The 13,961-nt window shown below is 46.9% G+C and overlaps 1 protein-coding gene across 3 annotated transcripts in view; it reads left to right on the forward strand.

Annotated features, from left to right (window-relative positions):
- LIMK2 (LIM domain kinase 2) overlaps positions 1-13,961 on the forward strand; it is a 60,034-nt gene that overhangs the window by 21,842 nt on the left and 24,231 nt on the right. The window contains exon 1 of one of the 3 annotated variants that reach the window (XM_025474593.3): positions 6,772-11,214. The exons of the other annotated variants lie outside the window; for them this stretch is intronic. Coding sequence (XP_025330378.1) covers positions 11,162-11,214 — 53 coding nt within the window. The 5' untranslated portion in view covers positions 6,772-11,161. Of the gene's footprint in view, positions 1-6,771; positions 11,215-13,961 lie in introns of those variants that run through there. 3 annotated transcript variants of the gene reach the window in all.

Genomic DNA, 13,961 nt, shown 5'->3' on the forward strand with positions numbered 1-13,961 from the left:
GTGCATATTGGGCAAGTTACTTACCTTTTCTGTCCTTCATATCCTCATCTCTAAAATGGAGATGATAAACCTTCTCCCTAATTCCTAATGGAGCGGTAAATGAGGAAAGTCCTGTGTAGTACTGGGTAGTAACAGAGTCTCACATGGAGTGAGCGCTGATAAGCGTTAGCCATTTGTTATTAGCTACTAGAGAGCCAAATGCCCCTCAGAGCTGAATATATGAATCGGTGATTGTTACGTATCTGAAGAAGTAATGCGTTTTTTTTTTTTTTTCAATTAAAAATTAGTTTAAAAGCCAGTGGAATAATGAGTGGCCAGCAGTGAAACAGAAAGTGAAAAGTTAGTGAAGCAAAACTAGTAGCATGTCCAGTTAAAAATATTGAATCTGGATTTGGTCTCCAGAAGGGGGTTCTTTGGTGTAGACAGGGCTGGTTTGGCTGGCTCGCTAGTGCCGTAATGAAATTTCTCTCCATGGATGCTTATTGCTCTTTAGGTTCATGCCAACAGAACAACCTTCTGATGCCTAATTCAGCTTCTTGGGCTTCTTGGTAACAGGAAGGGTCTGGAGATAGTACCTGTATAGAGGATGTAGGTATTTTAATTCCAACTGTGAATTTATAAATGGTCTGTGGGGTTGATAAACGATTAGAGCCATTGTAGGATGTCTAACCCTTGCAGAGTACCATGAAGTCCTGTTTCTGGACCTCCCAGGCCAAAAACGAGGCCTGAATTAGGGTCATTTACCAAGGTAATGATAGCCTTGGAGAGGTCTTTGGGTGGCCAGCCAGTCAACCTTTCTCTGACCACAACCTCTTCCTTGTGTCTCTCTTCAATATTGGCCTACTGCTGGAATATTTATTTACTTACTTACTTACTTACCAACCTAAATCCTTCCTTTTACAGAGGAAGAAATTAAAGCCCAGGAAAGTTTAATGGCTTGCCTCAGCTCACACAGCAAGTCTATTTTTAGCCAGCTCAGATTATCAGGTCTTCTCTTTCAGGCCAGGGCTCTCCTCCTGGCATTACCTGGAGACTTATTAAAGTATCCAAAGCATTTTTTTTTCTGGTGCATCCAGGAGAAGAATGTCTATATAAACACAGCTGTGGACACTGAATGTTGGACATTCAGTTATATTATAGAGCAACAGGAGATGATTATCTATAAGAGGTCACAACATCATTCTTTTTTTTTTTTTTTTTTCCACAACATCATTCTTAACTGCTTACAGCCCATACAGGCAGATCTCAGCTGTTAAAATGACCAGCTCAGTACAGATGTTGCTTGTTAATGAAGCTATAGTTTGCTGTTAGTGAACACTAGCTGGCCAGCAGACTTCATGTGGACACATCTGCAGCCAGTGTAGACTTGAAACATAAATGCCCGTTCAAGGAGACATATATATTGACAACTAAAGACCAGCACTGTCTTTGGTGATTTAGGCTTTATGTTCCATTCATTGGGAACCTCTGCTTGCTTAAACACCTCTGATAACTCTTCACTGCCTGTGGGTGACTCTCACCTGACAGATCTGCCTCTTGAGGATCTGCCCTTGCCCTCTCCCACCATCCTAGCCTCCTCTCTGATAATCCTTCACACATGCCCTGCACTGCATCTTATGGACCATACTCTGTTATACCTTAGTACATTTACATATGTTGTTCCTTCAGGCTGAAATGCCTCCTGTCTGCCTGGTAATCAGCCTTTAGATTCAACTGATAGATCTTGTCCCCTGTGAAAGAGCCTTGCCAAATCCTTTTTTTCTTTTTAAGATTTATTTATTTATTTATTTATTTATTTATTCACAAGAGACACAGAGAGAGAGGCAGAGACACAGGCAGAGGGAGAAGCAAGCTCCATGCAGGGAGCCCAATGTGGGATTCGATCCCAGGACTCCAGGATCACACCCTGAGCCAAAGGCAGATGCCCAACCGCTAAGCCACCCAGGCATCCCAGCCTTGCCAAATCTACCCTGAACCTTCCCCATCAAACAGAGGAGACTTTCTTCCTCTTTGTTATTATTATACCTCAATTATTGCCCTGTCGATATTTGTTTACACATCTAACATCACTCTTAGCATAAGAAATTCTCTTTGTATCTTAGAGCTTAGCCGAGTGCCCAGAGTGCCGTGGGTGCTCAGTGTTTGTTGGACAAATGATGTTTTTGTCAAATGACCACCTTTCTGTTTGGACATGTGGATGAAGCCCTTTCAGTATGCATCATCACCATCATTTTTGCTCTGCAGTATTCTCCCAAGCAGGAGCTTTCCTTCTGAAATGAGAGTATGGAGTAAGATCTCTGTCTATAAATGTCATTATAAAGCCTGAAACCATCAAAGCTCAAAGGATGGCATGGCTTCTACATTGTGGCAGCTAATTTGCCTTGAATTTTTCCCCCAAGGACTAGAATCCCCCTTCCTGGGCAGTACTGGAGGGGTGCTAACAAATTCTCCTTCATGTTCGTCACTATTACCAGTAAAAAACTTCTGAGTACCTCAGGCCAGGTTTTTTATTTATTAGAGAGAAGCGAGAGCACGAGGTTTGAGGATAGTTTTCTTCTGTCAGTCATCTTCTGGTCATATCTTCCTGAGGCTGCTCTGTGGTGATCCTGCTTAGATCAGAGGGTGTCCACTGGGCTCCCATCAGTAGCACTGACTCTTACAGCAGCATCAGCTATTTCTGAAATTGACTAATTCAGCCCTTGTGTTTTGTTTCAGTTCCAAAGGTGGTCTTTTCATGAGATCACCCTATATACTGGAGTCATCTTTTCCTACAATACCCTGAGTACCACTACAATGTCACTGAAAAAAAAGAGAGGCAGCTATGGGGTTACAAATGAGTAAGAATAGCACCAGGATGGTGAAAGTCCCCAGCGATCCAAGGCTTTCCAAAATTTCAACCACTAAACATTTATTTTTTTTTTAAATATTTTCTTTATTTTATTCATGAGAGAAACAGAGACAGAGACAGAGACAGAGACAGGCAGAGGGAGAAGCAGGCTCCATGTAGGGAGCCCGACATGGGACTCGATCCCAGGTCTCCAGGATCACGTCCTGGGCTGAAGGCGGCGCTAAACCGCTGAGCCACCTGGGCTGCCCCTAAACATTTATTTTTTAAGCTTAATTCAGAATAAGAAAGTGAACAACTTATCTTTGAATCATTTCCTCATTTGTAGCTGGGAGGGTAATAGCGATCTATCCTGCTCACCTCTCAAGGTTAGTAGTGTGAAGGCAACCGGGTGGCTCAGCAGTTTAGTGCCGCCTTCGGCCCAGGTGGAATCCTGGAGACCTGGGATTGAGTCCTGTGTTGGGCTCCCTGCATGGAGCGTGCTTCTCCCTCCGCCTACGTCTCTGCCTCTCTCTCTCTCTCTCTCTGTCTCTCATCAATGAATGAATGAATGAATGAATGAATGAATGAATAAATAAATAAATAAATAAATAAATAAATAAAATCTTTAAAAAAAAAAAAGGTTAGTGTGAGAGAAGGATGAAATCAAGTGGAAGAGCCCATAAGAAAGAATAAAGTAGTAGATTCAGTATTCAGTGTGCCTCAGAGATACTGGGGCTTGTTTAAAATACAGATTCTTGGACACGGTCTCAGCAATCCATACTATGTAGGCTTCAGTTAAGGCCCCAGAATCTCATTTTCAGCAAACTGTCCCTGAGAGTCTGATGCACTCTTCTCTCTACCACATTTCAGAAATACTGTTGCAAATCAAATAGCAAGTGTAAAATAGTTATTTGAGACAACTTTACTGCTTGAACCTGGAATCCAAAGATTTGGGTTAAATCCCAGCTCTGCCAATTCCTAGACCTGTGACCTTGAATCACAGCCTTCTCTATGAACCTTATTTCCTCATACATAGAAAGGAGATGGCAACCTCAACCTCACCAAGTTTCAAGAATTAAATGAAAGCGTATGTGAGCAAGCCTACCTCAGTGCCTAACTCATGGAACTTAGTGTTTTGCAGAGTGGGAACCAAGTGTCCACAACTTCTGGAATGTGGTGTCATATTAACAAACACCCAGCAAAAGATAATCTTTGGCATCCATCTTAAGTGTCATGGAAATCTGGATAGAACCTTAGAGAGTTAGTCCAATCCTTTGATTTACAGCTCATGAACTTAAAACTAGGAAGGGAGGATGGGAAGCTCAAGATGCATAAGGATACCCAATCACATGAAATGTGTTTAGTTTTTAGATGGAAAATTATTTCCCAGTATACTGAAAAAAGAAAAAAAATGAAAAATCTTTGTAGCATAGTAGTGGAACCACTATTAGTAACTTTTGAGAAACTTCAGAGAATGGGGACAGTATCCAAGTATTTTGATTATTTGATCCACACCTGCTATATAACAGGGATCCATTAGCAAAATAAAGGCAGAAATAGCTAACTGATTCAGTTTTCAAAAAGAAGGAAAAAGTAAACTCATAATCCTTTTGACTTTTGATCAAATTAATCCTTTTGATCAAATTCTAGTGAATTCTATGGAATTTTGCAGATGATAGAATAGATGGACAGTGAACACTTAGAAGAGAGCCCATCACTAGGATTCAGTGGTAGTGAATTAGTCATGACTTCATGTTTTCACTGGATTGGAAGTCATGAGACACTCTCTTGATTTCCACAAGGCATTTGGCAAGTTCTGACAGTAAGAATGTGAGCAGGAAACCTAGAAAAATCAGGTGCAGGAATTCAACACACCCAGCAGTTTGAGGCCCTGTATTGGAGAGGTGAGATTCCTAAACACCTTGCTAGGGCTCACGCTGAGAAAAAGGCATGGGATTTGAGGTCAGCAAGGCAGCTTTTAATCTCAGTCTTGCACTTCCCAGCAGTAACCTTGGATGAATCACCTAACACCTCTTGACTTCCCTTACCCGGTCTGTGCTATATAGGTATACCTTGTGAAGTTGTTGCAGGGATTAAACTAGATGAAGTATTTTCATTTTCTGTAAACTGAAAATGCTTTATAAACCTTAGTTACCATCATCACTCTAGTACTGTAGTTGCTCATAAGGGAGTTCCTGAGTCATATGTTTATGTAGTGGGCATCTCTGGGTGCAATGTGAATCTGCTATGGGCCGCATGTAGTTTGATCTGGCACTAGACAGATACTGGCTTAGAGCCCTTCCTGTGTGTGGTGCTTAGGGACACATGAAGGGAACTCTTCCCGGAGGAGATGGAGTGCTCTGTTGGAACTGGACCTGGAAAAAGGAGGAGACATCCACCAGCCTGAAGATGGAAGACATTACAGGAGGAACTAAGATGGCAAAGGCTTGGGAAAACCTATGTGGCTGGGTCAAGAAGTGGAATGGGGCAGGAGGTAGCCAGCTTAACCCTAATGGGGAAGCTGGATATATAGCCCCAGGAGAGTAAGTGGCTTAGTCAGTTAAGTGGCCAACTCTTGATTTCAGTTTAGGTCATGATCTCAGGGTTGTGGGATTGAGCCTCATATCAGTGGGGAGTCTGCTTCTTTCCTCCCTCTCCTTCTGTCCCTCCCCCTGCTCTCCTGTGCACCTTACCCCCCCCCCCAAATAAATAAATCTGGAAAGAAAGAAAGAAGAAGAAAGAAGGAAAGAAGGGAAGAAAGAAAGAAAAAGAAAAAGAGAAAGAAAAGGAAAGAGAAAGAAAAGGAAAGAGAAAGAAAGAGAGAGAAATAACCCCAGGAGTCTGAGGTGTAGTACACCAGGTAGGCTTTGCCTTTGGACAGGGGTACTAGGGGGAAAATGTGAGGAAGTGGGACTTGGGGCTCCTTTTTTTTTTATTTAAGATTTTATTTATTGGGCCATCTGGGTGGCTCAGTAGTTGAACATCTGCCTTTGGCTCAGGTCAGGATCCCAGGATCCCGGCATCGAGTACCACATCAGGCTCCCCACAGGGAGTCTGCTTCTCCCTCTGCCTATGTCTCTACCTCTGTCTCTCTTGTCTCTCATGAATATAAAAATAAAAAGCACACATAAGTGTAAAAAAAAAAAAAATGGAAACAGTATCAAAATGGGCAGCCCCTGTGGTACAGGGGTTTAGCGCCGCCTGCAGCCCAAGGTGTGATCTTGGAAACCCAGGATCGAGTCCCACGTCAGGCTCCCTGCATGGAGCCTGCTTCTGTCTCTGCCAGTGTCACTGCCCCTCTCTCTCTCTCTGTCGCTCATGAGTAAATAAATAAAAAATCTTAAAAAAAAAAAAAAAAAAAAAAAAAAAGGTAGAAAATGAATGCTATTTTTATCCCTGCCTCTAGATGTCTCACTACTTGAAAGGTGAAACAACCAAGCAGTGGAGTCTTCCAGATGATCTCTAAGGATTATGCACCTAGAGTTTTTAAACAGTGGGATTATAGTATACACTGTGTCTGATACTTGGATTTTTTTATGTTACATCTCACTCAGGACAACTTCTGTTTCAGTACCTGGAGTCTACCTCATTATTTTTTTTTAAGATTTTATTTATTTATTCATGAGAGACACACACAGAGAGAGAAGCAGAGACACAGGCAGAGGGAGAAGCAGGCTCCAAGCAAGGAGCCCGACATGGGACTCGATCCCGGATCTCCAGGATCACACCTCGGGCTGCAGGCGGTGCTAAACCACTGTGCCACCGGGACTGCCCTACCTCATTATTTTTAACAGCTGCATAATATTCTGTAGTAGCATGTGTAATTGTATTTAGCCCACTCATTATTGGATACATGACTGTTCCTAATCTTTTAGTATTAAAAAGTACTAGATCCATGTCCAAGCTCATTTATAGGAATATTTCTCAGGGCAATTTTTCTTTTTTTTTTTTTTTTTAAGATTTTATTTACTTATTTGAGAGAAAGAGTACAAACAGGAGGAGCAGCAGAGAGAGAGGGAAAAGGGAGCCTGCTGTGGGGCTGGATCCCAAGATCCTGGATCAAGACTTGAGCTGAAGGCAGACGCTTAACAGACTGAGCCACCCAGGCACCCCATCTGGGCAAAATTTCTATCGGTGGAATTTCCAGGACTCCTGTTTTAGAAAGATGACTGCTACAGTCATGTTGAAAGAGAGGAGGAGCAGAGGCTGGACAAATGGTCAGTAGAGGAAGGTGGCAATGCTCACCTTTCAAAGCTCAGAAACTATGGAGTCCCCGGGAGCTCCCTTTCTTGGTTGGAGTCCTCCTGGCCAATAGAGGGCCCCACATGAACACAGTTCCTTGGACTTCAGATTTTTCTGACCAGAGCTGCTTTCTGAGGAGAGGTCCTGGTGATTCATAGACTACTCACTGGAGTGCTCACTTGGGGCTGCCAGCCTGGAAGGCTATTGCCTTCAACCTCTTGCATCTCAGCTGATTCTTCAGAATCAGCTTGCTTGGCTCCTCATCAGGTTTTCAACTTGTGAAATGTGCAGGAGATTAGTACCTCTCCTGCCATTTTATCCTGTCCGTAACTGCCAATCCAAGGATCCTTGCAGTTGCCTCTGGCATCCATAACTGCTGAATCCTCTGCCTGCTGCCCTAGGGACCTAGAAGAGCAGCTTTCCGTCCAGGGCCAGTATCCAAGGACACAAGGGGGATGTATAGTCTCCAATGTGACCTTTCACCTCCCAGTTCTGGGTGGTTTAGTCCCTTTGAAGTTGTCCTTGAGGAACCACACGCTTGGGTCTGAGCAGCCAGCAGCTTATCACATCTGGTGATCAGTCCTTCAGTGGTTCCTCCTGAAGGCTGGATTTATGGAGGTCAGATGGATTCCACCTAGGAGGGGCTTCCGCTCACGACATGCAGAGAGGCTGCTCCCCTCTTTAAGGAGGAGGCCGTTTTCATGGCTTTGAGAAGCCCTCATACTAGTTCCCCACACACCCACCCACCTACTGAGTCCTTTGTAAGCTGAGTGAGGGGGAATAGAGAACGCCTGCAGCCTCCTGCTCACATTCCTAGACACCGACTCACTGCGCCCGCCGCCGCTGGAACAGCAGAGCTGTGTGAAATGTCAAGAGGAGTTATGCTCATGGGCTCCCTGGCCCCAGTCTCTTTGTGGCTTTCATTTTCTTCCATCTGCACTCTGTTCATCAGATGAAAATCAGAGGGTGCAATTAGAAGATAATTTGCTAGTTCCAGACTTAATTTGGGGCCCCCTTCTTGCCTGATCGAATTACAAGAGAACATAATAGATTTTTGGTGAGAAACAGTTGGCTCTATTGCTGGGAGAAAGAGAGCTCCCAGCTCTCCAGCTGGATGAGCCATTTAGTATCCTGTGTGTTGTTTCCCTTTTCCAACCTTCCTGACCTCTTCTGTGGCTCCTGTGTGGCCCTCAGGTTGGGATCTCAATCACCTCAGAGCTGGCTCAAGAGGTTTAAACTCAACTTGAGATGCAAGGAAAACAGGGAGCCCTCTGCACCCTTATAGGGTTGACAAATGTTGAAGCCGGAAGCTATTTAGAGACTTAACCAAGGCCCAGACAGAGGCAGTGACTTGCTGAAGGCCACATAGCTAGCTCATAGTGGTAGTAACAATAGTCTTAATGATATTAGCAGCTAACATTTATCAACTCTTAATGTGTTCCAGACTCTGTGCCAAGGGCTTACACACAGTGCATTGTCGCATTCAGACCCAGACATTCTGGCTCCAGGCCCAGACCAAACTCTAGCATAGTGATGGTGGAGCTCAGTATAAAAAGCCTGGGTTCGAATCCTGACTTCACCTCTCACTTATACAGCTGAGTAACCTCATACAAGCAATTTAAACTCTGTACTTCAATTCCTCCCTCTGTGAAAAGGGAGAGAGCATAGCACTACTGACTAGTGTGGGTTAAATTCATTCGTATGTGTGAGTGCTATGAGCAGTGCTTGGTGCAGGGTGAGTGCCCGTCCAGTGCTTACTCCCTGCTGGCTGCCTCTGGGGCTGGAGTGTGGTATCTGTGTGCCAGTAGATAGATGTGGCTGAGTTCTGCAATTGTGCCAAAAGCTGGTCTTCACTATTAGGGCAGTAGACAGAGTGGTTGAGTTCCTTGGCTGCAGAACAGTTGACAAACTATATTCCATTGCCTGTTTTTGTATGGCCTGTGATTTTTACATTTTTTAATGATTGGGGTTGGGGAAGCAAAAGAATATTTCATTGCACATGAAAGTTACATGAAATTCAAATTTCATTGTCTATAAATAAAGGCTTATTGGAAAATAGCCACATCGATTTGTTTACATTTCATATATGGCCACTTTGGCACTGCAGTGACAGAGTCTATATTTGTGTAGGCCTGCAAAGCTTAAAATATTTGTTCTTTGGCCCTTTATGGAAACCCCTGATCTACAATCACACTGACTAGGTTTGAAACCCAGCTGTACTGCTTACCAGCTGTTTGTCTTCAGGTTATTGACGAAACCCTTCCAAACCTCAGTTTCCTTATCTGTTAAATGGGGATAACATCTACCCCATATATTGGCAATTTAAGTCAGATAATTAACAGATGGAGAGCAGTTAACACAGAGCCTGGAACATACAAAGTGTTTAATAAATGGTAGCTTATAACAGGGTGCAAACACAATCTCTCTTATCACATTCATTGTTACCTGTGTGCCCAATCAGTAGAGGAATAGGAAAATGTTCCCTTGTAACCCAGCCACCACCTTTGCCATAGACTTTCCTTTCACAGTGACAGGGTGACTTCAGTAGAGAAGAATGTGTGCTTGGTGGGAGAGAGCTGCTCAAGTCCAACAGAGGGGTCTGGATGTGTCCCAATCCAGCAACCTTGCTTCTCCCCTCACAGTCCTGCAGCCAGAGGGATAAGGGGCTTTCCTAATGGTGGACTCTGGTTTGGTCATCCCCTCAGCTGGTGCTTTTCAGCCAGGCCGCCCCTCCAGATACTTAGGCCCATCATCCGCACAGGCACTCCCAGCTTTGTCCTCCATTATGCCCCATTTTTCAGCCTGGTTGCCATGACCACAGCAGAAGAAGCACCACTGCCCCCTGAGGCCAATGGATGGTGTTCTGGCAATGAAAGAGAGGTGATAGATGACCTGGACTCCGGTTTGTGCTGTCTCCAACTTGCAGAAAGGCTTTGAGGGAGATATTTCCCCTAAAAGAGAATGAGCTCTGGGCTCACATGGGCCTACATTTAAATCCCAGGCCTGCCACTGACTAGTATTTTGGCCTTGGGTTAGTTAGCTAATCTCTCTGAACCTTGCTTTCCTTGTTTATGGAGATAATTCCCATCTTGGAGCAATAAGAGAGTGCTTATACAATGCTTGTTACATGGGGAAACTTCAGGTGTCACTTAACCCTCTAGGCCTCGTTTCCTCCTGCTCAGCACAGCTCTGCCCAGAAATGGAGTGGCAGCCCCCGTCGGCTAGTTCTGGGGGCTGTCCCCAGGCCAGGCAGAGGGAAAGGATGAATGGGGACCCTAGTGCCAGGACCCAGTAGATGCCAGCTCAAAGCATCTAGAGGGCAGTTCTCTGGACCTGGGTCTCTAGACCTGCCTCCCCTGCCCAAGAGACATCCCCCCCCACCGCCTTCAGGGGGGCGTGGTTTGGCCTGGAGTTGGTATCCCGTGCTTTCCTTCACCTCCGAGCAGAATTAACTATGCTTTGGGCAGCTCCTCAGGCTGGGGACACTTGGGGGTAAATGTGCTCTCTCTCTTTCTCTGCCCTGCCCTTCCCGGAGCTCAGGGATGGACGCTCAGCCAGTCCTGGTTATTGTCTGCGGCGCTAGCCTGCAGCCTCCCTCCAGCCCAGCTCCACCCCTTGCCTGCAAGGTCTATTTCCTAATAGCTGCTCCAACCACACACCTCGGTTCCGCGAGGAGCCCCTCCTCTTCCTCCCTCCCTCCCTCATCAGGGGAGGGACTGAAGAAGAAGGCTAACTTGACAGCAGCGCTTCTTTCTTAGCTAGTCACCGGCCCCAGCCCAGGAATCCCTGTGTGTGTGTGTAGCCTCTGCAGAGAGGTGGTTCTCTCGGAGTCCTGAGGATCCACCGGAGCTTCCGAGAACTGGGGAGGAGCCATCCCAGCCATGACCCCCTGCAGGAATCTGCCGGGGGGCAAGTGGCCCGGAGTTCTCACGTCCCTCTGGCTTCTCCGGAGGGAGAGGTGAGCCCTGGGCAGCCCGCCCACAGCCAGAGGTGCCGAGAGCCGTGGGCCTGTCATGGTGGCCGTCTGCAGCCAGCCTGAGGCACTCCCAGACGGGTTTGCAGCTGAGCTTGTTTATCTGGTGTGGGAAGAAGATGGGGAGTTACTTGTCCATCCCGGCTTACTTCACCTCCAGAGACCCCTTTCGGTGAGTTGGGCTCTGAGTCCCCCTCTCCATCTCCTTTAATGGCCCCTGGTCCTGAGGGGAGGGCAGAGGCCTCCCTGAACCTGCTTCTCAGATTTCACGTGTCCCTTGACCACCGTTTTCTGTCAGGCAGAAGCTCTTCCCAAGCAGAATAGGCCTGGTGAAGCCTCCCACCATGTTCTAGGAATGGTGAGGTGAGGGATATGCCCAGACGGAGGTTCCAGGGGAACTCCGGCTCTCCTTCCTTCCCAGGCATACCTGAAAGAGCCTCCAAAAGATGCCAGTGACCCTGCCTGTTCTTGGTGTTACTGCTTCCGGGGGAAGAGCACAAATAGGGTGCTTTCTTCCAGCTTTCACGTGTCTTACCTGCAGGCCGTGCTGTCTGCCAGGAATTTGTCCCAACAAGCAGGATGGACAGGTTTTGTCAAACAGCATGGAAGAAGCTGGCAAGGCTTGGGTGTGGGCAACCTGGTACACAGTAGGTGCTCTATAAATGTTTTTTCTATTAAGGGCAGGCACATTTGCCTCTGGCATTAAGGGGTTCTGAGCTCCCAGGTGAGTACAGTTGCTAGGGAAAGGCCTGGCCAGGGCTTCCGAGAGTGGGGCAGTTGGCTTTAGACTGTTCTGAGCTTCTGGCCACCACTACCGGCCCCCCTCGGCCCCCGCCCCCCACAGTCCGGATCTCCAGGCCTGAGACCTCTGCTGGCCTTTTTCTGTGGGGTTTCTCAGAGGGAGATGTGGAAACTTTCTACTTCTGACCTGCCTTTCTTTGCACTCCGCCCCACCCTACCTCCAACAGAAACTCCCCAGGGGGTTTCTGGCCCTCAGGGTCCCTCCTGAATGGAGCCATTCCTGACCAGGGTGGGGCTTGTTTTCATTCTTTGGGAGCAGCCTGTTGTTCCAAGGGCTGCCTCCCCCTTACCAGTGGTCCTGGTCGACCTCTCCCTTTTGGCTTCCCCAACCCAGCTTCATGCCCAGACCTCGCTGCCAGGATACTAGTCAGGTGGCCATGCTCTGAGCAGAAAAGCAGAACACCATGTGGTTTCACGGAATTACTGGACCCTGGTAGAGTGGTGGGAAGCCTTTGGATTTGGGGGAGGGAGAAGAGAACTAGTCCTCAGTGCTGACTCTTCCAGGCATCCTGCTGGGCACTTTACCCTTTGATTCTCTCAAAGCCTGCGGGCAGTATGTATCCCCATTTTAAGGAAGCAACCACTTTCAACAGAATTAACATAGGAGGTCTCTGGTCAGCCTTTCCCATCTTCCTGCGTTTGTTTTCATTCTTCAGGAGGCTGCACCTTCCTCTGCTCACACCTCCTCCAAGGGCAGTCTCTGCTTTCTTCTCCCAGCAGAGAGAGTCCAATAAAAGGGCCCCCATAGTTTGCCTAGCACATTGAAGGGATGGCAGAGCTTCTTTTCTGAAGAGCCAGTGTGAATTGATCTTGAGTTTAAGAGCAGATTTTGCCATGTGGAATCTAGTATTTGAAGTAGCCACTAGTTTAGACCAGGGCCTCATTAATCCCCCTTACTCTTAATCCTGGAAAGGCAGCTTGGGGGAGGGGTTGTTCCCTTAGGAGCAGGGAATGCTGTGCCCCTCTTAATCTCTGGGGACAGGATATAACTCAGGAGCTAGAGCAGATAATGAACTCTGAACCTGGCCTTTTTTTTTTTTTTTCTTTAAGATTTTATTTATTCATGAGAGACACAGGCAGAAACATAGGCAGAGAAGCAGGCTTCCCATGGGGAGCCCGATGTGGGGCTTGATCCCAGAACTACCAGATCACTGAGCCACCCAGGTACCCCTCAACCTGGACTTTTTGAGGGTCATGCCACCAGTGCCCCCCCCAGGTTTGCCTATTCTTTGTCCTGCTCTGTCTCCGTGCCTCTGGGGAGCCTGACTTCCCTCTCTACCCTAGTTCTTGTTTGCCCAGCTGGAGTCGGGGGTACTGACTCATTTTAGCCCCCTCACCTCCCCCAAATGAGAGGCCGCATTCCTGGAGCCACTTTTGGAGAGATGGCCAGCGTGCAGGGCTCTGTACCCCACAGGAGGGACCACCCAGGCCTTCTGCTCTCCCAGGTATCAGTCTAACCAAACACCACAGTCACTGGTCAGAATACTGCTCCCACCATCAGCTCCCTCCCTTATTACAGGGCATCCCTCAAGGGCTCCTCTCTGACCAGGTGCCAGTCCCCTCCCTGGGCTTCAGTTTCCTCCACTGCAGAGCATAGGAGTTGGACTTTCTGGGCTTCTGAACACAACTCTTGCCAGATTCTGTGAAACAAATTAAGTCCTTGACCCCAAGTGTCTGGGGGAGTACAAAGTCCACAGGAGTTCTAGGGCTGTGGTTGCAGGAAAGTGACGCAACCAAATTCCACGGGGACATGATCAGGCGTGACAATGCACAAGGGAGGGACGAGGGAGCGGGGAATGAAGAATGTAATTTCTGTACCCTGTACACCCCCTGCCTGCCTGACAGACTGCGCTCAACAGAGTGCACAGTTCTCCGCCAATGCCACAAGTGGGGGGGGCACAATTATAGGTGTGCTCCCGAGTAAGAAAACGCCTCAAATTGGAATTTACAGAAGAGGTAAATTAAGGAGTGACTTTTGTCTGACATCTTTAAAGAATTTTTCTTCTATAGAATTTCCCTTATTGTCCAACATAGAATTTTTTTTTTTTTTTAATTTATGATAGTCACAGAAAGAGAGAGGCGCAGAGACACAGGCAGAGGGAGAAGCAGGCTCCATGC

The sequence above is a fragment of the Canis lupus genome, chromosome 26 (assembly GCF_003254725.2).
Source record: "Canis lupus dingo isolate Sandy chromosome 26, ASM325472v2, whole genome shotgun sequence".
NCBI classification, from domain to species: Eukaryota; Metazoa; Chordata; class Mammalia; order Carnivora; family Canidae; genus Canis; species Canis lupus.